We start from the raw sequence: 24050 nt of genomic DNA, 5'->3' as shown, positions 1-24050 counted from the left end.
AATACTGCTTTCAAGTCTCAGGAAAGACAAACGCGAAGATTTTTTTTATTTGAAATCGACTTGCTGATTAGTTGACTCAAGAGCTAATCCGACAATGTCAGTGCTCCAAACAATGCATTTTAACGCTATTTTGCAAGACTTCCTGCCCCCCTCCCCTCCCCTCTCCCAACCATCATGGCAATGGGGAAGACAGACACAGCCATCAAAGAGCGCCGTGGATGGAAGAGAAAAGTCAAAGGGTGTCAGCGACACGCTTGATGCAATCCCTCCAGAGGATGTCTGCGGCTGTCTGGAGAAGATATCCCAGGATGGGAAGCGGGTTTGAAAGCTTGAGGGGGGGGGGGGGGGGCACAAGATAAAGAAAGCCAGGGAGGAAGGAAGCTAGTGGGCAACTGTAAGCAGAAGGAAGTTGCAAAGCAAAAAACAGTGCTGGCTGGATTGAACGCTGGCAGTCTTGAATACTCAGACAAGACACGGAAAGGTTGATGCAGAGAAAAGAATCGAAGGCCTAAAAGGTTCGCGCTTCTCGCCTTTTCTGCAACGAAATGACGGCCAGGGAGCCAGTGGGATGGCCGAGGGGATGCGAGGATGGGTGAAATGCCGCAGGCCAATATTTTAGAGATTAGACGGACGCCACCGAGGAGGAGGCTGGCGAGGGCCTCAAAGAGTTGGGGGGGGGGGGGGGGCTGTGGGCGAACAGGCGTCCAGACTATGTTCTAGCATCATATGAAACCAACCCCTAGGAGAACACGCAAGCTGCTTGATGGAAAGCCAGAGGGGTAATAAATAAGACATGAAGGAGACATTCAGATGAGGTTAGCAGAACACATACAGAAGGTTTTGGGGGAACCGTTCCAGAAATCAAATGACTTGACTTTTCAGTTTTGCAAAACAACATGGCTCTTGAGGAGAAATATGAGAGATGAGTTGCGGCGCGTTATTGATCCACGACTGTTTTTATCGCCCGACGGCCAGCGCGACTACGATCTGTCCTCGGGCTCATTAGTGCAAATAACGACCAATCAATACATGTCGCACTTCCTGCGGAAGTCCTCTTTGGACTTGATTGACGCCGTGCCGCATTAACGGCCGATCAATTACGCCCATCACTTTGGATGATGAAGACCCGCGGGTAACACTTGAATGAGTGCGCCAACGACAAGATGAAGGACGGCCAAAGAGACAAAGCAGGAGAGGATGAGAAAGGAGGAGAAAAAGGAAACGAAGAGGGCGGAGAACGAGATTTACAGCGGTAGAATTAAGGAGGAGAAAAGAAAAAAGCAATTTCTGCTCAACAAATTCTGCAAGATTTCCGTCGAATCTTGCGAGACCGACAAAATGACCTCCCATCAAATCTGACAAGTAAATCTTGTGTGTGTTTGGAGATCACGCAAAGCCGCCGGACTTCTTGTTTGAATGCTTTTGGCCCACAAACAATCAAACCCCAATCAAAGACCCCCCACCCCTCCCCATGGTGGACTCCATCACAGCCGTCTAATCGCGTGACGTGGCCGGCTCGCCACCTTCGCCCCCGGGCGGCCATTACGCCACAAAACAATGAGAGGGCTCCAGTTCACGTGCGCTCTGCTGCGCCATCACAAAGCGCAAACGGCTGCTAACCTACAAAAAGTTGAAAGATAAAGCAAAGCTTGTTATGGGCACAGCTCGGCCGGGAGCACAAAAGAGACGATTCCAGAAAGAGTACAAGGCACACAATAACAGGCGACGCGCCAGGCGGCGAGCTCGCCTCAGACATAGTGGCATCAAGCGCACGCCTCCCACCCGTTTTGATCGGAACCCAAGGTGCCCGTTGTTCACATCCATTTCAGATGCTCCTCATAGAACAAGCACGCTGACATGAAATGTGGGTCAGCAGCCTTTTAGAAGCACACGGATGTCACACCACAAAGACCACGACCCCCCCGCCCCCACCACCACCACTCACACACATCTCATCTCCGTCAATCCCATCCTCTCAAGCTGTGCCGGAACAAAATCCCCCGCTGCCGCTGTGACATATCGTCCGTCAGGGTTGGTCCAGTTGCAGATAAAAAAAAAATCCTTTCCTTCCTGCCGTGCTGAATATTAAACACCTTAAGTGGATTTCACGCTGACAGTAATGGCCGCCTAAAAGGATGTGAGGCTGGCTCCATACAAGAAGTCCAAGGAGGGGCTGCAGAGTAAACATTTGCTCCATTTTAATTGCTTATATTGAAATTAAAAATGAAACAGCTCACATTTAGGCGACATCCCCTAGAAATGGTTAGATTTTGAAACTTGAGGAAGCCCGCCTCCGCTTCTTTTTAATGGACGCCGCCCGTTCACCAAACATTCTTTTTTCTATTTCGGTGAGGGAGGATAACCGAGAGCACAAGCGTCTTGGCTGCTCGGCTACTTCATTTGCGGCAACGCCAAGCGAGCCGCCGTAGTTCATTTCGTGCGTAGCGCGCAGCCCGGAGCGGAAAGCTGAAGATCAAGCGCAACCGAGCAACCAAAGCAAAAAAAAAAAAAAAAAGCCGAGCTGCGCAAAAGCTTCCTTTGCTGAGGCAGCCACTTTCGAGTCGCGAAAGAAGGCGCCTGGCGTGCCTGAGGCGGGCCGTCAAGGTTTTGCGTCCTCAGCTTCTCCCGCGCCGGCGACCCCGCCGGCGAAGCCGCCAGACTCTGTTCCTACTACACCTGCTCAGTTCGCCAGCGCCAAAGAAGATATGAGCTCCTCTCGGGCGTCGTTGCAAATGCGCCAAACTTTTCCTTCACTTGACGAGGTCTCAGGAAATCAAAGTCAACTCAAAGCCTCGACTAGGATGTTCCGCGCACAAGCGTAACGCCGAGCGTCTTATCGGGCTGCCAAAAAAGGCAAACGAGCATGTTTGCGGGCGCCCTCTTTCTTTCCAGTTGATTCCCTCGGCCGTTCAATAAAGAGCCGGCGAAAATCCCCGGGAGCCTTTCTCTTAGCATTGCGAGCAGAGGATAGGGCATTTGAAAAATGGCGGTTCATGATCGTTCAAGGACGGGCGGGGACTGTTGGCTTTGGTGTTGCCAAGAAATCATTCAAACAAGAACATCAGTTCAGCGTTTGAGCAAGGAAAAAAAGAAAGAAAAAGAGGATTGCATTGTGCTTTGCCTCTGCGGGATTACGATGCCAAATGTCAATCATCAGCTCTGCGTTCTTGCTGGCAAAACGTTTGCGCTGAGTTTGGCAGGATCAAGACGAAAAGGCGGGACCAAACACGGTCGCCCCAAAACTGCCCGCTGGCACATTTTCGGGGTGTGACCAAAATGTGCGTCTCTGGCTAAATTAACGCCGCCGCTCATTGATTTGGTCGCAATCTGGGCTGGCGGCGCCCAGGACCAGAACAAACCTTTAAGCAAGCACCATTTGCTTGGACTCAGGCTCTCGGCCGGTTCCTGATTGGAGCCGCAAGCTGACAAACATCAGCCTCCCTCACTTCCCGTCTTCTAAGAGGATATCCACTTTCTGTATATCGGGTGTGTTTATCTTACGATTGCAGCGGTGGGAATGGACACAGTATCCCGGCAAAGTTGGGAATGATGCTGTTATTGTGTCATCGCTATGGCAACAAGAGGAGCTGAACGTCCGAGAGCCTCTCAAGCCGCATGTCAAAACCGGATTTGAAGAATGTAAACTTGTGCCAAAGGTTCACGCGTCACATTATTGGACGACTGGTTGAAGCCATCTTGTCCAGTTAATGCCACATGAGTTAACATTTTTGCTTGGTTGCGTTTGTTGTCGTTGGCAGGGCTCCGTGTGAAAGAAGCAGGGAAAATAAAGTTCCAGCTCAAGTAGAGAACGGCCGAGTGAAAATATGACAGCCGGTCAGCAAGCAAGAGCGCAAGCAGAGTAAAACAAAGGTCAGACGTTGAAAAGCTTTCATTTCAGAAGGCCGCATTGTGTGCTGACATTTAGCCGCCATCTTGTGATTACTTTCTCCCACAGGTGTGCTTGTTTGCGCCTCGGGCTCACCGGAACCAGCCCGCTAAGACCTTTCGCACAAATACCAAAATGAACCGGTGGAAAGGTCACACTGTCCCATCACACACTATAAGAAGTCACGGGTGCAGTCATGCCAACAACTTGGCAAATGGTGGCAAGTACCTGTCTGTAGACGCCTTGCTGACGTGTGTGTAGAGGGAATCCAGGTGCTGATGGTGGGACTGGGGCAAGCGCGAGTAGCGGTCGCCGCCGTGCGCCCGCTCATCCTCCGAGGACCTCTCCGGCTCGCGGCCGGCGTCCGGGATCTCGGCGTAGTCTCGCTCCCGCGCCTGCCGCTCACGCAGCTCGCGCGTCTTGGCTTGGATCCTGCCACCGCACAAATATTTCTTTTCTATTCCATCAACATTTGGCATAGTTGAATGTTAGTCATCGAATTTAATCCCAGTCACCTTTCTTGCTCCAGCCTCATTTTAAGCGTCTCGTCGTCTGAAACTTGCGTCTCCTCGTGCCGCCATTTGCTGGAGCCTTTGCGTTCCATTCTGTCGTCTTTGCGGTGCTTCCCGATCCTGAAAAGGGCAAAAAGCTCTTCAAACAGAGAAGCTGCGCCGAGAATTTCGACGTCAAACCTCCAAACAAACCTCAGTCTAAACGTTCATGATCCGCAAATGTTGCTTAAGTGGTCGATCCATTTTACCTGAACATCTCTCCGAGTCCTTTGAGCATCCCCTTCTTGGCTTTTGCCTTGTCTTTGTCCTTGTGCGCATCCCCCTTCTTCTTGTCCTTGCCGCTTTTGTCCTTCTTGTCGTCTTTGGCTCTCACGTTGCCGTTGAGCATCGTCGCGGACGTCGGCCTTTCTCCGCCGGGCGACGGCGGCGTCAACTCTGCCACCGTAGACACGGAATCTCGACCTGAGCGAGAACTCTCCTCCGTGTCTTCTTCCACTACAAGACACACAAACTCATGTTTTGACTTAGGAACAGGGACCTGTCGTGTGGGAACTTTGACGATGGCGGCGGAATGAAATGAACTTGAGGAAAAAGTGAACAAAGTATTCTGAAGCTGTGGCTAACTTTTGAACAACCTTAAAGTAACTCGTAGCAGCAAGGAACTTGAACCAAGTTGTGGAAAGAAATAACCTCCAAAGTCACCTGAAAGTAAGTTGCGGTTAAAAAGAAACTAATCAGTCCTTAAGGCCCACTGCCTGATGTGGTTGCCACGGCGATGCGAACGATGCAGAGTCAACAGGGATCTTTGCCACCCGAAAACGCAATATTAACGGTTAGCGCCTAGTTGTTAGCCACTATCACGCCCATGCGTCACAATGCAACGTTTCAGGCACCAGGCGGCGAGTTACGTGGTAACCGAGGTCCTCGCCGGGGAAGGAAAATTGCGATCGGCGAGCCACGCGGTTTGAAGGCGAAGGTCTTACGGGTCTCCATGCCCTCGTCTTCATCCTCGGCGGCCGGCCGGTCGTACGACTTGTCAATGGCGGCGCGGAAGCTTTCGTTGCAGCCGCGGCCCCGGATGATGCGAGGGCGGGGCCGGTGGAAAGGAAGGTCGCCGTTGAGCGTGGCCTCGGCCACAGCCGTCTGGAGACTCTCCAGGGAACTGGACTTCTTCAGGCCCAACGACGGACCCACGTCCTTCGTGGACGAACCTGATAAACACAGAGAGGCGCCATCAGTGGAACGCTTCTTTGCAACCGATCAGAATTGTCAACAAATAAATGTAATTGTTTTTTTGGGCTGCAGATTGCGCACTTATTTGAAACCAAGCCAGCTTTTGTGGTCTGCCCATCGGTTCCGGAGAAATTCTTCACTCTCAAGAACAATTGGACTGGTGAGGCAAGCAGCCTTCATTTCTGCTGCGTGTCTGTCTGGGCCACCTTTGAGGCACCTTCGACTTTGAAAAGCCAGCCGAAGGTCGTCCACGTCTTGTTTGGTCTCCGTCAAACAGAGCGTGCATTATTTACGAGCGTGTGATTATTTTTAACATCATCCCAGAGAGACTGAACATCTCAAAGCAAAACTCTCAGCTGCTTTGAATAAATACGCACCAGAACTTTTTACTGGCTACGCTGCGGCCGTAAAAGAGGACATGTGATGGAAAATTGTCGTTTTAATGTCACAACATGCAGATCGCTGTGTTTGGACCGGCCGCCCACCCATCGTGTAAAATGAAAGAAATAATTCAGAAAACGTGTCTGAGCAAGCTTCTGAAGTTGACGCCGCTGTGATGTCACAATTTGGCTAATTTACAGAATGGGCCGGCACGCCAAGTTTTTCCACCAGTGACTTAGCAGCTAGTCTGGCTGAAGTTCCACAGCTAAAAAAGCAGCGGCAGCAGCCTGAAAGTAAGCGGGACCGTATTAGCGCGACACTTAGCAACACGTGGACGCTCCGCCCTTTAAAGCAAGCCAAATCCCCCACAATCAGAATATGCTGTAAAACGGTCTCTAATTCAGAAATGTTTCTAGGACCTTAGAGGCAAAAGGTCTCCTTCGACACGCAAACGCTGTTGCGCATTCTCAATCTGACATGCGTCGCGCTAATGCGAGCAATGATAATTAGCGAGCGACTTCGCCGCCGTTAGGTCGCCAAAAAGAGTGCGGACACGACAGTGACGGATGACTCGCTGTCAACGGGCCGCCTCAATCGAGAACGGTGCACACGGGCGGCGTAATTAGCCGCGCTAAAGTCATCTGCGGCTTGAAAGGAAAAAAAAAATTAATGAAACATGCCATCTTTAACAGTGACCTCAAAAGTGAACACTGCTGCTCAATATGCAGGAAGGGAGGGGGGAGTAAATGAGGTTCTGTCTCCAATACAACGCTACGTGATGAATGTTCAGATTAAATTGGCGGACAGTGTATGGTACGCTGCTTTTTGCTATCCCTAAACTTGGGAAGTTGGAAACAAGCAATGATGAAAGGAGGGAGAGAGAAATTAAAGTGTTTTGTCACGTTATTGATATTTGTTACCGAATTCGGGAAGACAAGTGTCGGACTGGGTGATGCGTTCACAGTCACAAGATTGTTTAGCCAAGAAAGTGTAAGATTTGCTAAAACTCACGTGTTAAGGAAAACATGGAACAAGGAAAACATCCCTGACGTTTCCCTCAAAGTCATTTGTCAGCTGCTCAATTCAAGGGGAAAGCAATCAATCAAAGACGATTAACGCAACAGGTCCGCTTTCAGAACAAGAGCTGAAATTGGATCTCATCTTGTCACTGGGCCGTCGTGAAGGTTATCGAAGCTACGTTAGCGTGTCGCGCGCCTGCTAACTACTAGTCTTACCTGTGTCGGCATCAGGACGAGGGCTGAGGTTAATCTCGTCAGCTACTGTTAAAGGAAGTGGAAGACGGGGGAGGGAGGGAGGGAGGTAGGGGGCGGGCGGGGCAAAAGATTCGGGGCTTCAGTTAGTGCTCATGACATTCCTCATGCACCATCACAAACGTTACGGGTGGCATGCCGTGCCAGCGTAGCAGGCGGGCGGGTGAGAGGAAGAATGGACGCAGGGAGGCCGAGAGGGCTGCACCTGATGTTATGAATGAGGAGGATGAAAAGGCGTTTAGGAGTAGGCCATTCGAGGAGAACATTTTGGACCAAAGAGGAAAACTTTGAAGAAGATGAGCAGCGGAAATTTTTACAGGAGTTTGGAAAAAGCTTTGATGGGTCGCCGTTTGGATTTAGGGCCGATGCTCGACAGCAATTGACACAGAATGCGAAAAAAAACCTTCTCGGTAGGGCTGGGCAATACGGCCGTCAAATAAAGAATCGTTAATTGTTAATGAGAAGGTGGCTGAAAGTTGTCTGCAGAGACTGTGATTTTTGCGACCTCTCTCCTCTTTGTTGGATTCATCGCCCAGCCCTACTTTTTGAAAGCGTGGCTAAGGCTAATCCATGGCATGTTCAAGGAGGAAGGAGTAGCTACCGAGATCCATGCTCTTGGATTTGCGCGTCTTGATGATCTCCAGCTGCGAGGCGTCGCCAAACTGCTTGGTGCGCTTCTCCGACATGCTCTGGCGGCCGAAACCTTCGCGCCGGAAGGCGGCGTCTGCGTCTGCGGGGCTCTCGTCCTCAACCTGCGAGCTATGCGGCAACAAGACACAAATGAAAATAAAATAATGATTCATGATTAGTTTATGTAAAATAAGGTCATCAAATTGTTCATGCTCGCCTTTCATTTGATTAAGTATAATGTCATTTTTTTATGCATTGAGGTCAAAAACAAGAATGCAAGAAATAAGATGTCTCTAGATATAAACGTATTTGTTTGCCACCTGTGGTTGGGACCAGGCATCTCTTGCACCCAAGACGGCGTCACGTTGCCGCCGCTTGCGCCGACGTCGTCGTGGGAGCTGGCTGACGACTGGTCCGACAGGTGAGGGGGGAGGAGCGGCGGCCCGTCGTCCTCGATGATGACCGTGTCGTCCTGCGGCATGTTGACAGTGGGAGAAAGCTGGTAGTGGCCTGCAAAAAAAAATGTAATGATTAATTGACCACTTATTGACAATTATCAAATCAATCGGTCATTACTTTTGATCAGCGAGTCAACTGAATTATATGAAATTTACATTTGTGCATTTTCCACATTGTCAGTTTGAAATGTCTCGGTTGTGAATAAAGGGAGGGGATTATTTCACTCATGCGAATTCCAACACGATTGAGTCAATAAAATACAATTCTTTCCAATTTCCATCGATGAGATTCACCCCCTAAAGAAATTGGCAAGGACAGACTCCAATTTCGTTGGAAGTCACTTAATTCATGTTATGATTCACACTAGAGGACCGGTCGCTGATGCAGACAAGGCAAGAGTGCACATGAATAACGCAAAGAAAAGGATCAGGAATAAAAGAAGAGAACCTTGACTTAAAGCGAAGAACATATTGGGGACGGCGGGCAAAGGCAAGCCGATGTGATGCGGCCTAATCAGCTTAGAGAGTTTGTCATCGGGCACAGCGGTGTTCCGTTGTGGCAACAGTGTGATTCATTCAAGCTGCGCCACCGGCGCAAATGAAGATAAAAAGTGAGGCAGGGAAGGACAATAAGTCGGCGCTCTCTCCCGCCGGAAAGCCGGCCTTAAACCCTTCGCTCGTACACAGTGCAAGGCTTAATCCCCACTTCCAAATGAACGTACGTGTGTGTGTGTGTGATGGGGGTGGGACCATGCTGCATGTACCTCTTTTGTTTGTTTTAACGGGGCCCGACAAATATTGATGTAGAATTGTAAAATGGTACATTAAGAAAATGGCATTAGAGCACACTGATTCCTAGTTTATCATCATTGGAAGGAATCGTACGATTGGTGGTATGGCATTGGAAGCCAAGAGAATCCCGGTGGATCAGAAAGGAAGTGGAGCCAATCGTTTTGCATTATGAAAGAAGAAATTCATATTTTCGTCCAATTAGAGTGAATCATGGCAACATAGGATGAAAATGGAAATGCACTTTTGCAGCTAAACACTATTTTGAAAATGCAATGAATTTGAATAAACACCTACTTTACAGTTACATCATCAAAATTAATGATAGCATATTCTAAGATGGACCCATTTAACGCTCAGGTCTTCATCTCAAACTAGAATCAAACCTGACTTTGTAATTCCTTTTTTTTTGCATCTTTGTCTTTGGTACAAATGCTCCTTCTGTCTTGAGGGGTAAAGGAATATGGCATCTATTTCTGAGCCTCTTCTCTTGGGAAAATAAAAAATGTCTTGGTGGCCTTTATCTGGCGTCCAGGCCTTTCATGCTTGCTGCGGATCCTTTTTTTGGGGAGGGACTACTTGCGGTCTGAAGTGGGAAAAAAAAAAAGGTCTTTGGAGTTGAAGCAGTGTGGAGACCTTGAGACACCTGGACTTTTACTTTGAAGGTGCCGATAGGTGATTTTATTCTTGTGAAGACAGAACTGCCGCGCCACCTTGATACGCTTGTTGCCATGACAACGGCGAGCCAAGCAGTCCCCATCTCGCCCTCCGGCTCGTTTCTCAAGCGTGAACGTACCGCACCTCCAATTATCACGTCGTGTCACTCACTCGCAGCTCAAGATGTTATTGTTATTTACGTTTGCGGCGGGTCGGCAAGTGACGGCCAATTTGCATGAAAACCGAGTTGACTGTGTTGCGTTGCACGGGTGAGCGGTCGACAAGAAGCCGAGCTACAAAACAAAGATTGGCCTTTGACGCTTTGCTCTGCTGATGCTTTTCATATTTCAAAAATATTTCAAACACTTTTTGAAACGGCCACATACGATGACGCAGAAGATGGCGGGAAGCACGAGAAGAGGTCTTACCAAGCGTACGTGGCATCAAGCCTTGTCGTGGCATCAGGTTGTCATCCAGATCTTCCAGCGCGCCGTACAGGGAGTGGGAGATACGACGCTCATGCTCGTCCAGAGACAAAGTGTTGGCGCTCTGCTCAGGTCCCGGTAGATCTCCCACTGCCTCCTGGCAAACGCAAACACTTGAGTTATGGATTCTTACTGGATCGGAAATGGAGTTCATCCTATCAAGCGAATCTCATTCTATCGGTAATCGTTTTTGTAAATAGAATTGCATTTTAAAATGTTTGACTCATATTAGAAATGCAAATTGAGTCTATCGTAATGCTTCATAACTGGGCATTGTATGGAATCGTAATAGGAGTGAATGGTACTGTGCCATAATCGGAAACGTAAGCAAAGTGAATCACTTCCATCAACCGAACGCCAGTGTGAGCGTTCGTTCCACACCGACTGACAGCGGGATGCACACCAACGCTGGCGGCATAATAACCGGGATGGATGAGGACAGATTTCCAATGGGCCGGCCGGCTTCTTATTAGCCCGCTAGCATGCTGACGACGATCCTCTCGGGACTTACGGAGGCTCCACTTAAGCCCAACAAATTGACCATTTTGTGCTCCTCTTAACCATAAACACGCATTCCCGGACTCTGCAGGAGCGTGCGCGCGTGGCCAATGAATCATTGGCCGTATTGATCGGCTGCGGTTTGCCGCATTTACCGTCTAGACGGTGATGGCCGAAGCTATGAGGCTTAGCGTCGTTGTCTGCGTCGCGTCACAAGCGACACACACACAAAAAAAAACACCCACAAAGAATGGGAGGAAGGGGCAGTGGGGGGGTTCCAGTGACAATATCACAAAGATAAAATAAACATTACAAGATGGCTTGCATTTTAAAGCTGTTCCGAATATTTTGATGCAAAAGACAGGCTTGAGGGTTTTGCAAGGCGCCGCTGTGGCTTGCTCTTGACTTGAAATGAGCTAGTTAATGAATTTGGCCGGCCGAGGTAATAGCAGGGGTTGGGGTGGGTTGACTGTTGGGAGGGGGGGCATTTGATAAGGCGAGGGAGCGCAGACGAGCCGCAGTGCAGCGTGTTGCATATTCAGACAGATAATTAAGCGGCAGGAAGGTCTGGATCCCGTCAGGCGGTCGATCCACTCCGACCGAGCTGGGATTGAAGACGGAATAAGGATGGCGAATTTGAAGGAGGGGGGGGGGGGGTTGCGGTCACGCGTGTGATTTATGCAAACATTTGCGATTGTAAATTGGCTCCTCGGGAAGGAAGCCGCGGGCAGGAAGGTAAATAACACATGATTTGATTCTACATTTCGAGTGCGTGTCACATGTGCAAAAAGCCTTTGCACATGGCATTGCGCGGCCACGCTCCCCCGCAGGCAAATTTGAAAAATGTCCAAACCAAGCTTCTGGCTACTGTTTTTTTTTTTTTTAATCACAATAAAATCACCCTGGGCAAATCAAACAATATACACTGGTGCCTCCCAAAACATAGCTGTTGTAGCCATCGACAGCTAGTCGCTCTTTGCAGAGGATAAAGAAAATATGCCTGGATGTATTGAGAGAAGCGATTTGGCTGGACGGATTTGTGGCATGAGGAGGTCTCAAGGAGCATTCTCATGGAGAAGGGGCTTTCAAGTTTTGATTTATTAATGTAGGGGGGGGGCTTAGATGGTGGGGTGGGCACACCCCGCAATTGCCTGCGGCGTCACCTACAGCTGAAGCGCACGCAAGCCGGCGTGGCGCCTTCAACCTGAATACGCACACACGCACGCACACCACATGTTGAATAAAAACAAAACAGAGCTCAGACCTCAAATTGGGCTTCCAATTAGCAGACGGGCCATGGGGAAATCTAAAATTTAGTTGAGGGAAGATGAGCGAGAGCATGGCAGCAGAGGGGAGTGCCGTGTGCTGGCAGGCGGGGTGGGGGGCTCAGGTGCTGACACCATGCGCGACACACGGAGACAACGCACGTTTTTTTGTGGGCACCTCAAACAAGCTGACAGCTTATTATCATGGACCCACCTGGCCCATCTTGCCGACGCGTCTGGCCACGATGAGCTGGATCATCCCGAGCTTGTTTCCCTCGGTGGACATGGACTTGCGCAGCGTCTCCATGGCGTCCTGGTTGGTTTTGCCCAGCAGCGACTCGCTGTTGACCGCAATCAGCTGGTCGTTGACGCGCAGACGCCCGTCCTGGAGCGGGAAGTCACAAAATACACAAGTTCAGCGTGCTAGCCGATGGCTAGCATGGCGCCTTTGAGAGGCTGAATTTCAGAAGAGTGAGTCACACATGCGTTAGCAAGCTAAGATAGCACGCGAGTTAGTTTTAATCTCCTGGAAACATTACGTGTAGCCAACTTGAAAAAATGCTAAGTGGCTAATTGTGAGTGCTTATGATTTGAAAACGCGATGGCGTATATTGTGCCTTCGGGGAAAGACAATATTTCTCACAGCGACCTTGCACGCAGCCCCTCCGTTGATGATGGACTTGACGAAGATGCCGAGGTCGGCGTGGTTCTCTTTGGACCGGTTCCCCTTGACGCTGACGCCGAGGCCCGCCGAGCCCGAGTCACTGAGCGGGATCTCGAAGGTCAGAAACTCACGAGTGCCGTCCGGCGTCAGCACCAGCTCGTCGTCCTCTGTCTTCTGCCGACACACAACAACACATTTTGGGAATTAAAATCTTTGAGCAAAAATTCAGGCCGATATTGAACAAACTGGATAAAACAGCAATTTTGGGAATTCAAACGGGAACACTGAATGACACGGCCAACGTGGTGAAATTGATCTCTCTGGTTCTCGCCGCCGCCGCCACAACAGGTGCTCGCCCCCGCCCCCGACTATAAGCGCCATTCTCTATGGCTCGTTATTTGACAGCTGTCCTATGAATAGACGGCCCGCGTGCACGCCGTCGCCTGCCAATTATTGCACACGCTTAATGAATTCAATCACCGGGCTCACTGTCAGTGCGCCATTAGCCGCCTTTGTTTTCCGGGGGCGGAGGTGGATGGAATGTGCGGAGGAAGGAAGAAAGGAAGGAAGGGGATGTGGAAAGACAAATAAATGCATCCTGGGAGTTGGATGAGGAGAGAAGGGGGAAAAAATAACTATGTTGCCTATGATCATCAGCGAGCGCGGTGGAATAAATAATAAAGACAAGAGCAACGTTCATGACTCGCGAGTACGGAATTCAATTATGCAGATAAATGAAGCCTATTACGCTGGAAAGCATCACAAGTAGGAGGCGGAGACGACGTGTCGAGAGGGGAAACAACACTAAATAGGCCGCGTGGCACAAACAAGCTGCATTAGCATCGGACGGAGCTCGTCAAAGTGAACTTCTCACCAAATGTTTCTGCTTCCTGTTTGGGAGCAAAATGGAGGCTTGAACAAAATAGCAGACCGGCCGCGCGATTTAGCCGCGGGCACCAAATCCCGTGTCAACGCGTGAAGCCGCTATCAGGACTGATTTCATATTTCCCGTTTTACGATTTGGCTGTGAAACGGCCGCTTCCAACTCGCGGCGACACTGAGATTTTTTTCTTTGGCAGATGACGAGATGCTTTACTGCCTTTAGACGTGAAGAAAAGACCAATTAGCTCTTCTTCCACAGACACGCACAAACACACACACACGCAGCAAAATGTCGGGAAGTATTAGCGGGTCGGCAGCCACGTTCAACGTGGACCCAACAGAGATGTCATCTTGACAGCAGAGAAGAGTTGCCGCGGGCCAAAGTTCTCTCTCTTGGGGAAAAGCAATATGAAAAACAAAATACAGAGAGAAAAGAGCAAAGGGAGACAGCGAAAAGGAGGAGGAATGACAAACAGAATAAAGAAAGGAGGCGATAAAGGAGGAAAGGTGGATGAAAGTAGCTAGAGGATGGATTGGGTGAGAGATGGAAAAAGAGCAGGGAGGAAAATGGATGGAGCATTCTTTGTTCTTTTCGTTTGACGGTTCTGACGCGAGCCCTGCGGCTGTGTCGTTTCCGTGGCGACCCAACCAGTCAACTGCTTGACAGCGGAGGAGTCGAGGTGCACTGAGCACCAGGTGGGAGGCTGTTGGAGGCTGCCTCCGTGTCACCGCGTACATCAACACACAAAAGTCTCACACACGTGCATCCCCGACTCAAATGTATCATACGCTCACGCACGGCCGCGTCTCTTTTAGGCTGCCCGACAGGGGGACGCGCCATAGAGCCCCGATGTTTGGGCTGCACTCCCGAGTTTTTACGGGCGGGATCGTTACCAAAGCGCGCCTCCAAGCAGATGTGCGAGCAAACTTTTTCCCCTCCGCCTCCGACAAAGGGGAGAGGGGGGGAAAAAAAAAAACATTGTTAGGATTCACCTCATGCGCCGCCATCCAAACAGGCCGACTCTTCCGCGGCTTACAAATGAAGAGTCTTTTTTTTTTTTCCCTGCGTACTGCGGCATCCATACGAGATGAAGAATTCAAATTAGCTTCACTTTCCCTTTGCGTGACTGCAAACTCAAGTATTGGTACTTTGCTTTTTTATCTGTTTGCTGCAGATTACAAATAGGGGATTAAACAAAGGAGGATGGGATTTGGGGTCTTACCAAATCTCTGGGGCTTTGCATCTGCGCCTCGCCACCCTGCTGGAGGTCACACAAACAAGTGCAAGTCACAACGTGACCAATAACACAAGATAACATGTCAAGAAAAATGTCATATTCTTCAGAAGTTTTTTTTTTTTAGTACAATAACAAATTCATTTTGGTTGACCAAATGTATTTTTCAAATCACCTTCAATGTTGGATGGTGAAGAGAACCTCGCAAGTACCTTTTGCCTCCTTGCCAGCGAATCGCTTGAAGGTGCTCGTGTGAATGTTCAATGACCGTCATTGTAAATGTCAAGTTGACATTCACATATGAGGGATATGGCCCACCCCCGTCTGAAAAACCGACACCTCAACCGATGCATTTTGTGCTTTCCCGCCTGCGTCTCTCATCTAAAGCCAAGTTGCACTCGCGTGCCAGGATTGTCACCAATAAGACGCTTGATTGGTCCTTTGGCCTCCACTGGGAGACCAAGAAAAAAAGAAGCTACTCTGAGACTTGACGAGCTTTGGGGTCGACAGAGACTCAAGTTTCCACACGGACGGACGTGAGGAGGTCCCTCTTCAATCTTGTGCGTAATTACGAGCGCACTTATTAAGACGACTTTTGACGGCGGCAGATGCGCGGGACATCACGTCTCATTTGCCGAGCGGGGCAATTAGCGCCAACATCTGGACGCTTTCAAACTTATTAGCCGTCCACTTGATACGTTTCTCAGCGGCCGCCCCGACGAACAAACAAAAAGGTAATTGTTGTTCCCCTCGCAAAATTCGGATTTGAAATAACAGTTTGCTTTTGATCTTTACTTTTTCTGATACCGAGCTAGTTTGCTCCTCGCAAAAAAAGAGCACAAGGTTGTTTCTCCTGAAAGTTGGACTCAAAGCGAGTGGACGACTCTTGTGCCAAGCCAGAGCTCAAATGGAAGAGACGAACCGCTTCTTGAGGGAGGAAGGTGTCTTCCTGGCGGAGGACCAGCAGCCCCACGGTGCCCCCCATTGGCGTGGCCCTGAGGATGGCCACCACCTCCTCCTGGCTGCGGCCATTCAGGTCGTTGCTGTTCACCTGAGCACAGGCCATATCTGTTAATACTGGACCTCGCTTGTGCAGAACAATTCCAATTCCATCTTAAAAAGTATTTTATTTGGAGAAGACAATCATGAATCAAGTTTTTTGGAGTGCCTGGTATACTCACAACAGTAGCCTACTTTTCATCAGCAATGGGTTTACATGGCCCCAAATATATTTTGACACTATTTTCAAATTGTCTTCAATTTTATCTCGAGCACATCAGATTTTTTTTTTGTCCTAAGGTTTGACCAATATAAGCTTGCACAATACCTATTTTATTTTCCAGATTGTGCTGAGCAGTGTTCTTTAGTGTTCTCCTTTTGTGCCACATCCTCCTCACCTCGAGCAATCGGTCACCGGCCTTAAGGCGTCCATCTTGTATGGCGGCTCCTCGTGGGAGAATGTTCTTGACGTAGATAGGCGCCGAGCCCCCTATGGGCACGTCGCGCGACGTGATGCTGAAGCCCAAACCTTCTGGCCCTGCACAGTAAGAGCAGGAAGTCCACTGAAAGACCACCACCAACTCCAGACTAAACAAAACACAGTGGCCTCACCCAGAGGGAATATTTATGTCGCGGAGACAATCATAGCACGCTTGTTTGATGAGAATTTCCCGTGCAGCTCTGTGGACGCGACAGAGTCTCGTCGTGCGGGCTAATTACCATGACCAAAATATTAGGGCACATCTTTTAAGGAACCTCGGGATGTCCTTCAAGTGTACAGAACAACTTTGGTAGCAATTGGTCTGGAAAAATAAATAAATAGATAAAATGAAAGACATTTTGTTTTGTTTCACAGAACAAAACGTCTTTCCTCTCATGACAAACATCTCCCACATTTCATTTCTATCTATTAAAAAGCAGCTTTGGGGGCTGAATTCTCAAAGTTCTCCTTGGGGGCGTGCTTTTAAGCAAAGACTGTTAGGTAGAGAGGAAATGATGACTAAGCCTCCATCCTGTCCAGACTGCGCTTGTATTTGTGCCTGGGAAGGAATTGGGGGGGGTAAAACAAGTTGGGACTAAGTGGATGTTAATTACGACGCAAAGGTCAGCCAGAAGCTAAATTAGCAACTTGTCCAGAGACTATTTTTCAGAAAAGTGATAAGTCATTGTAATTCCATGAGGAGAATCATTGCCACATTGTTTTGCTAAGACAAGACAAGAGTCTGGTGCAAGACAATAAGACACAAACTTAAAAATGTGCGGTAAGGAGGAGGAAAGATTTTCCAAGCCATAATGGAGGAAAGTTGTATATCAGTCTCATTGATTCTATAGGGGGGGTGTAGACTTTTGAGATCCACTGCAGCGTCTTCACTTTATACCTCTTGCAGGACTCAAAGGTACAAAGAATGCGCGCCGGGAGCAGTAGGATTAAGTGGAAACAAAACGAAATGAGGCGAACGTCCCTCTTGAGAGACGTGCCGCTAATCTCCCGGCAAACGTCTGCCGCCCAAAGAAAGAGCGAGAGGACACCGTGAGGAGATTTCACCAAACAACAAGAAGCAGCTGTTTGTGTTTTTGTCACGGATGAGAGAAGGGGGCCGGGGGTGGGGGGGTTTGGGAGTCAGCGGGCGGCTGCTAAGCAACAAGCTTAACGCCCGCACCCCCGACTGACGTTTTGGCAGAGATGCGCACCCGCCACCTGTGCCAAGACGTCCATCAAAGGCCACGCCAAATTTCCATGCAGCAAAACAATGTTGGAAAGCCCACCTGTTGCTTTCTGGTACTTGGATTCAGGTTTTGGGAGACACACACACACCACCCACAAGATTTGAAAAGTTCCCAAAATATTACCATTCAAAAATGAATCAGTACACGCAAAGTGAGCTAATTAATTTTTTAAAAATAATTCAAACAAAGTTATTTTTTTTTCATTTTTATCTCAGTGGGCTGCCATCTTACTATTTGTGAGCATTCTCCCCACCTCGGCACAAAATGTCCACAAATCAACACAATGGACCCAGTGAGCACGCTAGCAGTTAGCATTATACCTAGACGGTATGTGCTTGTGATTTGCCCATACCTTTCTGGAGCTGAATGTTGAGCCTCCTCCCGACCTTCTTGTTGTATGCCGGCGTGGGGGTGGACGTCGCCCCCCTCTGCGGCGAGTGAATCTGTCCGGTGGGAGGTTTGGCGGCGGAGACTGCCGGCGGGTGAGCGGCAGGCGGGTAGCCGTCCGCCTGATCCGGATGCTTGTGGGAGCCACGTCGGGACATCCTGCGGGGCGCCGTTTCCGCCGCGCCGGCCGACGCCAAGTCGGCGCCGAAGCGTCCCGACGAGTACGCCGGGTTCCTCTCGGCCTGGGACAGATGCTCGTAGTGGGCTTTTACCGAAGACGGCACCACGTGGAACGTGATGACGGGAGACCGCATGGCCTGGCGGAACATGTTCTGGGCTCTGGGTGGAGACAAAACAGGAGTAAAATCTCTCAATCGCTTTAAAAGGAAAAATAGCAATTAAGTTGTTTGAAATAGCTCAGTTGATTGGCATGAGTAGTTTGATAAGTAGATTCAAAGTAGGCATTAGGATTGGTGATAAGTAGGTAGGTCCTTATGGATGCTTCTAAATCCATCTCCTTAAACGGAGCGTCCGTTAGTCTCCTTTTCGGGAAGGCAGTGGGAAAGGTTGACTAAGCGCAAGGCTGCTGCACCAGGCAAAAAAGTGGGAGCGAGGAAAGCCATGGGCTTTACGTACTGTTCAAAGCGGACATTGCGCAGGTCCCCGTTGTTGATTCTGACGATGCAGTCGTTCTCCTGGAAGAGGGCCTGCTGCTGGGCCTTGCCGCCTCGCTCCAGACGCTTGACCAACAAGCCGAGAGTCCTGAAAAGGGGCAACACTGCTGTCGTCAGGTCGCAAAGGGGAAGGTCACGTTAGCAAATGAATGGCCGCAAACATTTGAAAAAACTGGAGCGAGGCCTCAAAGCCAGTTGTGGTTCTGCTTGGTGAACTCCAGGCGAGCAAAACTGTCGAGTCTTCTGACAATAAGGAATATTTGAGATTTTGCCGGTTTCTACTTTTGGCATCGGAGCTGAGGTTTGCCATTCCCGGCGTGACAACTTGAAGCACCTGAGGCGCCACGCTTGCAATCCGCTGGGGCAAGCTGCTCGGCGGCTAGCTTCACCCGACAAAGGCACTCGGCTCGGCGGATTACGCGGCCAGAAAGGGAACTCGGGCAAAGATGTGGCTCACCTAAACCAGCCTATCTTGTCCACCTAGCAACCGAGCCCCTTCCTTTTTTTTTTTCCTCGCTCCCTCTCTGGGCGTGCGCCACCTCTGAAAATTGAGTAGATTGTAGAGTTTAAAACAGGGCGCCAGCTTCTAATGCAATCGAAATGAGAACGTGATTACGGGACGGGCAGCAGAGTTCAGAAACATTGCGGCTGATTGGATTGGAGCGGCAAGGCAATGGGATTTGCAGAAGAGGGCCTGCCTCCACTTGGCTTGATGGAAGCCTCATCTTGGAATCACACATTTTCCCAATAAAGTGTGCTCTTAGCGTGATTTGAGTCATCCCGTGAAAAGGGCAATAGCATTCCCAGCCTGACCCGGTTCGCAGATGCTGTCTCGTTTTGGCTCCGCCTCCTTTTCGGGAATATTCAAAGCAGAAGTGAAATCGCGGCGATTTCACTCAAAGTGTGAATTGGTGTTCGGCAGAACGGGGGTAACGGCAGCCGCCACAAGTGTGCACGGATTCACTGTATTGGTAAAAAAAAATTCTTTGAGTTGTTTGGGGGAGTCAGAACTGAGCATGGGATTGTATTCACTTAATATTTCTGCAGGATTAAAGCATAACGACTGCAGTGATTCTTGATTTCTTGTCGTGTCAAGGAAGCGACTTCCCGCCCGGCCGGAAGGGATCATTTTTACCTTCTGTCCCTGCCGCTGAAAGGCACCACATGGATTCCCAGAGGCCCGCCATCGTTCGTCACCTCCACCACTTTGATTAGGTCTCTGCCATCAGGCGAGGGGGAAGGAGCGGCGGATGGGGAAAACAGGGGGGTGGGAGGGGGTGACAGCATGTGGGCAAACAGAAAAAGGAGCAAATGTGATGAAGGTAGACATAAATCAAAACAAAAAGGGAAAAAAAAAAAATCATTAAAAGCTACAACGTAAAATGGTGTTGAAAGTATGACAAACGCAAGCCAAGGCTGAAAGTGAAGTCAAACAAAAACGATGTGCAGTGGAGCCCTTTGGAAGCCTTCCAAGGTTTTCTTCTGCAAATGGATTCTGGAGCGGCAAAAACGTGTTTGCTGGGCTTCTGCCAGTGCAAGTGTTAATTACAAAAGACGACTTTTGAAATAGGCGATTTGGGCAGGACTTCAACAGTCAATTGGATAATGAAATGTTCGTTTGCTTTCCGTTTTGCTTCCCGTAAGTGTCCCGTTACTTTTGTCCGCATTCCCTTCACTCCTCTCTCCCTGCAATGTTCCGATAGTGTCTAAGGTGTTGAGATCAAAGCGGCAAAAAAGATAAAAACCAGCGCTCGCGTCTGCAGCCGAGCGCTACGCAACATCAGCCGACCGCCTCGCTGCTTTGGAACAATAACTGTGATGAGTTTTGTGGGGGAGGAGGGGGGGGCTTGTTGACAGGCGGGGAGGGCGTCGGAAGTGCAATAATAACAGCAATTGCATAGCTGCATATCAAAGTGGAGAAAGAGGACCAGAGGCAGACACACTGGCTCATAACATCAGTAGCGGCGGCACGTGCAACGCTTCCGTGCACCCACGCCAGAGCGACGAGCTGGAAATTGACTTTTGTGGTATTGCGTCAGTTGTTGTGCTATTGTGCTCCACGCACTCACAAAAAACTTGGGGCCAAAGATGAGCTCGACGAACTCACTTTCAGGTGAACTCAATTTCGGTGTATTTATATATGATATCAAATATCTATATTTGTTTATTTTAGCTTCAAGCAGAGCGAGTGTCCTTGGAAGAAGCGACAGGAAGTCAGAGACTCACCCAAGAGACCCGGCGGCGACGACGTGATCGGAGCACGAGTCGGCTCGGCCCACCGGTTCGATGCGGCCATTTTCTTGCTCGCGTGCCTCGTCCTCCTGCAGCCCAATGGATAAAATGGCGGCCGGACAGAAACAAATGCTTTTAGTGCTTCACATTTTGCAACAGAGCAATCACAAAGGGTGAAAACTTTTTTTTCATGTTAATTTCTTAAGGCTTTGTCACTTAAATGCTGTACGGTTGATGTTTTTTTTTTTTTAAATATGATCTGCGCGATAGGATCGTGCAAAGAAAATATATGGTGAAGAAAATTGCCCAAAAAAAGAAATAAAACGGCAAAAACCAGCCTAGCTTTTCATCGAGCAATTTCGAGTCAAAGCCTTGAAGTGCTGAAACCCGACTGAAGTCTGTTTCATCAAAGGATACTTATGAATGCGGAAAGCTCCCTGGGAGATATTACTATTCATGAACATTTTAAAACAAAGAGCGCTTGATGGGAACGAAAAAAAATAAAATTACATGACTCAGTTTATCAAGCCGGGGGCGCAAGCGTGGGGTGGCTGCGCTATCTCCTGGAAAGAGCAAACAAGACGGGCTTTCATCACGGCACGGCACGCTCCCGACATCTCTGGTGCGGAGCTGACGGTTGGGCACTTGCGAACAGCCTGACACCCGTGGCAGAACCATCCGCTAACCTTCTTTTGCTTAACCACAAATTTGAGAAAATCTACCAAGATAGCCGTAATTTCCAAAAAGTCGTCTTGAATGAGATTTTCTGGTGCTGGGGTACTCCCCACTGCGTGTGAAAGGGGGGCCTGTCCACAAACCTACTGAACTGGGGGGGGTAAAACGTTATACGACATGGCATTTTCTGGTTCCCGTTGCCAGGAGGTGGGCTCCAGTTGAGCAGATGTGAATAATTCATGACGGCGTTTGGAGACGGCGGGCGGCTATGAGGAGTAGTTTCTATTTTTTCACCCACATAAGTCATTGTTTGTTTCCTGAGCGGGGAGGGCGGGGCGGTCAGGCAGCACCGTGGCCCCGAGCCTCATTAAAGATTAATAGCCGAATCCACTGAGGTCCGTCTCTGGCACTAAATAAAGTGGCCCCGCCGTGTGTGTGTGTGTGCATCTGAGAGCGCCGCTGCGATTTAATGAAGTGCGGCACAGGCACGGTTCCTGGCACTTTGACCGCACGGGCACATCGAGATGGATGTGGATGCGTGCGGCGATATGCACCGCTGGAAACTGGATGCCCGAAGTAGACGCTTCCTTGGTGGACTTGTCTTTACCGGACGTATAGCTGATTGGATCATTGGTTCATTGGTTTCAATTGTATGCGCGGCGTCTTAACTAGCTGTGTTTCACGACTAAAGTTAGGTAGCTAGAAGACTTCAGGGGGTGTTTGAACTTCAGACGTCAGGGGTATTTTATCTGTCCGTCAGTCGGCTATGTCGACGTTTTGGAAGAAGAAATGTTGAAATTGCGAGCACGCCGCCATTTGTCACATGCGAGTCCTTGCTGTTTGCACGCGCACAGCGACAAAGACAGACGCATCAATTCCGGCTGCCTTGAAGACACTTAAGTAATGAGAGGCAGACGCGCTGACGTTCACGGCCAATAAGTCACACTGACGTGCTGCAGTAGTGCTGACGGTTCAAAACATTATTTGGCGTCTAATTTGTGACCACATCAATCCTCCATCCGTCTGTGCACTTACGCTTGTCTGTCTCTAGCGTAAAAGTCGACAACTTGCTAGCGAGGTGACATCATCTTCATCGATACTGCAATCCCATTATGTGTCCCTCGCACAAGAACCATGAGCGATATCCTCAAAATCAACACACTTGAGAGCTTTTCCAAACGCTTGACTACTTGGCCCTCTGCTTGACGCAAACAGAGAAGCAGAGGGGCTTCCAACCAACGTTCAAACGTCATTCCAAGAAAAGAACTCATAAATCCGCCCGATTTCCCTGACTTATGGAGTTGACTCGTCACTGCGGTAACTTAGGACCCAGAGGGGCCGCCATATGCGCGAGCACGGCCTGCTTGTGTGGCCCCTGACAGGCTGTCGCTCGCAACCGGCCGGACGGAGTTTGCGGCCAAAATGTAGCTCGAATGGCCGGACTCGGTCAGATGCCAAAGGGAAACTTATATTTTTTTAATATGGAAAAGACTATGCAGCACTCCCATTGAGTGCAATTGCATGTCTGGCAATAAAAGCCACAATGAGAAAGATAAGCTCTTTTTAAACATAACACTCATACTAACGCGCTCTTGAAAATCAGAACAGGTGGATTATGACTTTTTTTTTTTTTTTTAACAAGCACCATCTGCTCCGCAGCGATCAGGTGTGTCGGGTCTAACTAGATTTGCTGAGTGTAGCTCGCAGCCTAAGGGGTCGCTGCTTGCGCCCCTGGGGGTCGCGTGCGCTCCCTCGAGACCAGCTAGACTTCTTCAGATCTCCTCTTCGCATCTCCGAGGTGGATCGAGACTCTCGCAGCTGGAAAGAGGAGAAGTCTCCCGGCGCTAGATCAAAGATGACGGAGCGAGCGCGGGAGAGCGCCTCTTCATGTCTTTGCGAGGTGAAGAACGAAAGTGAGGTCAAGTTCACAATCGGCTAGACTATTGGAGTAAGCAGAAGGAGGCCACTCAAAAAAAGATGGCACAACAACAGCAGTCCCACTTAAAAGTTGAACCTCTGCGTCCGATGAATTTCATTACAGGCAGAATGCGCGGAAAAGGATGCAAAGATTTTGCTCGACTTAAAGCGCCGTTTATTTGCTTAGAAGATGCAATCGGCATTCTGTTCATGGCTTCCCGGCAACGTGAAGAATTGCAAAAGCGTGAGCCAACACAGAGCGAGCGGTGAGACGCAAACAAGCTGGGGGGGGGGGGGGGTGATTAATGCACACGCGGCGTTCAAAGCAACATGGCCGCCACGCACTTGCATCACCTTGGTACAGCTGCACACTAAAGAACACAACTAATCCTAAGTGACGTTCATTCAAATGGGTTCACCTAACACACACAGACACACACACACACTTGAATCACAATCAAAGCTCCACAGCAGCACCTACTGGACATCAACTTATACAGATGTTTGGGTAAAAAAAAAAAAAAAAATCAATTCCTACAAACACACACCCCTGCAAAATATCACAACGCTGCTCACACATGTTCTTAGTAAC

The 24050-nt window shown here is 49.4% G+C and overlaps 1 protein-coding gene across 13 annotated transcripts in view; it reads right to left on the bottom strand.

The window, feature by feature from the left end:
* The window catches only part of LOC133165520 (partitioning defective 3 homolog), a 45488-nt gene that overhangs the window by 4634 nt on the left and 16804 nt on the right, over positions 1 to 24050 (bottom strand). For 3 of the 13 annotated variants that reach the window (XR_009717612.1, XM_061295247.1, XM_061295257.1), the window contains exons 6-22: positions 20861 to 20955; positions 19770 to 19853; positions 18597 to 18722; positions 17926 to 18299; positions 16244 to 16383; positions 15769 to 15897; positions 14835 to 14873; positions 12709 to 12903; positions 12280 to 12450; positions 10246 to 10399; positions 8234 to 8423; positions 7885 to 8042; positions 7248 to 7292; positions 5307 to 5609; positions 4647 to 4893; positions 4402 to 4518; positions 4115 to 4318 (exon numbers count right to left, since the gene is read on the bottom strand). Coding sequence is in view for 12 of the 13 variants with exons in the window: in XM_061295247.1 (XP_061151231.1) it covers positions 4115 to 4318; positions 4402 to 4518; positions 4647 to 4893; positions 5307 to 5609; positions 7248 to 7292; positions 7885 to 8042; positions 8234 to 8423; positions 10246 to 10399; positions 12280 to 12450; positions 12709 to 12903; positions 14835 to 14873; positions 15769 to 15897; positions 16244 to 16383; positions 17926 to 18299; positions 18597 to 18722; positions 19770 to 19853; positions 20861 to 20955 (2771 nt within the window). In the remaining variant the exon portion in view is untranslated. The remainder of the gene's footprint in view (positions 1 to 4114; positions 4319 to 4401; positions 4519 to 4646; positions 4894 to 5306; positions 5610 to 7247; positions 7293 to 7884; positions 8043 to 8233; positions 8424 to 10245; positions 10400 to 12279; positions 12451 to 12708; positions 12904 to 14834; positions 14874 to 15768; positions 15898 to 16243; positions 16384 to 17925; positions 18300 to 18596; positions 18723 to 19769; positions 19854 to 20860; positions 20956 to 24050) is intronic. The other 10 variants (XM_061295248.1, XM_061295250.1, XM_061295249.1 and 7 more) reach the window with 10 other exon arrangements.

This window comes from Syngnathus typhle, linkage group LG13, assembly GCF_033458585.1.
Source record: "Syngnathus typhle isolate RoL2023-S1 ecotype Sweden linkage group LG13, RoL_Styp_1.0, whole genome shotgun sequence".
Lineage (NCBI taxonomy): Eukaryota > Metazoa > Chordata > Actinopteri > Syngnathiformes > Syngnathidae > Syngnathus > Syngnathus typhle.
This window is presented reverse-complemented; position numbering and strand designations above follow the sequence as displayed.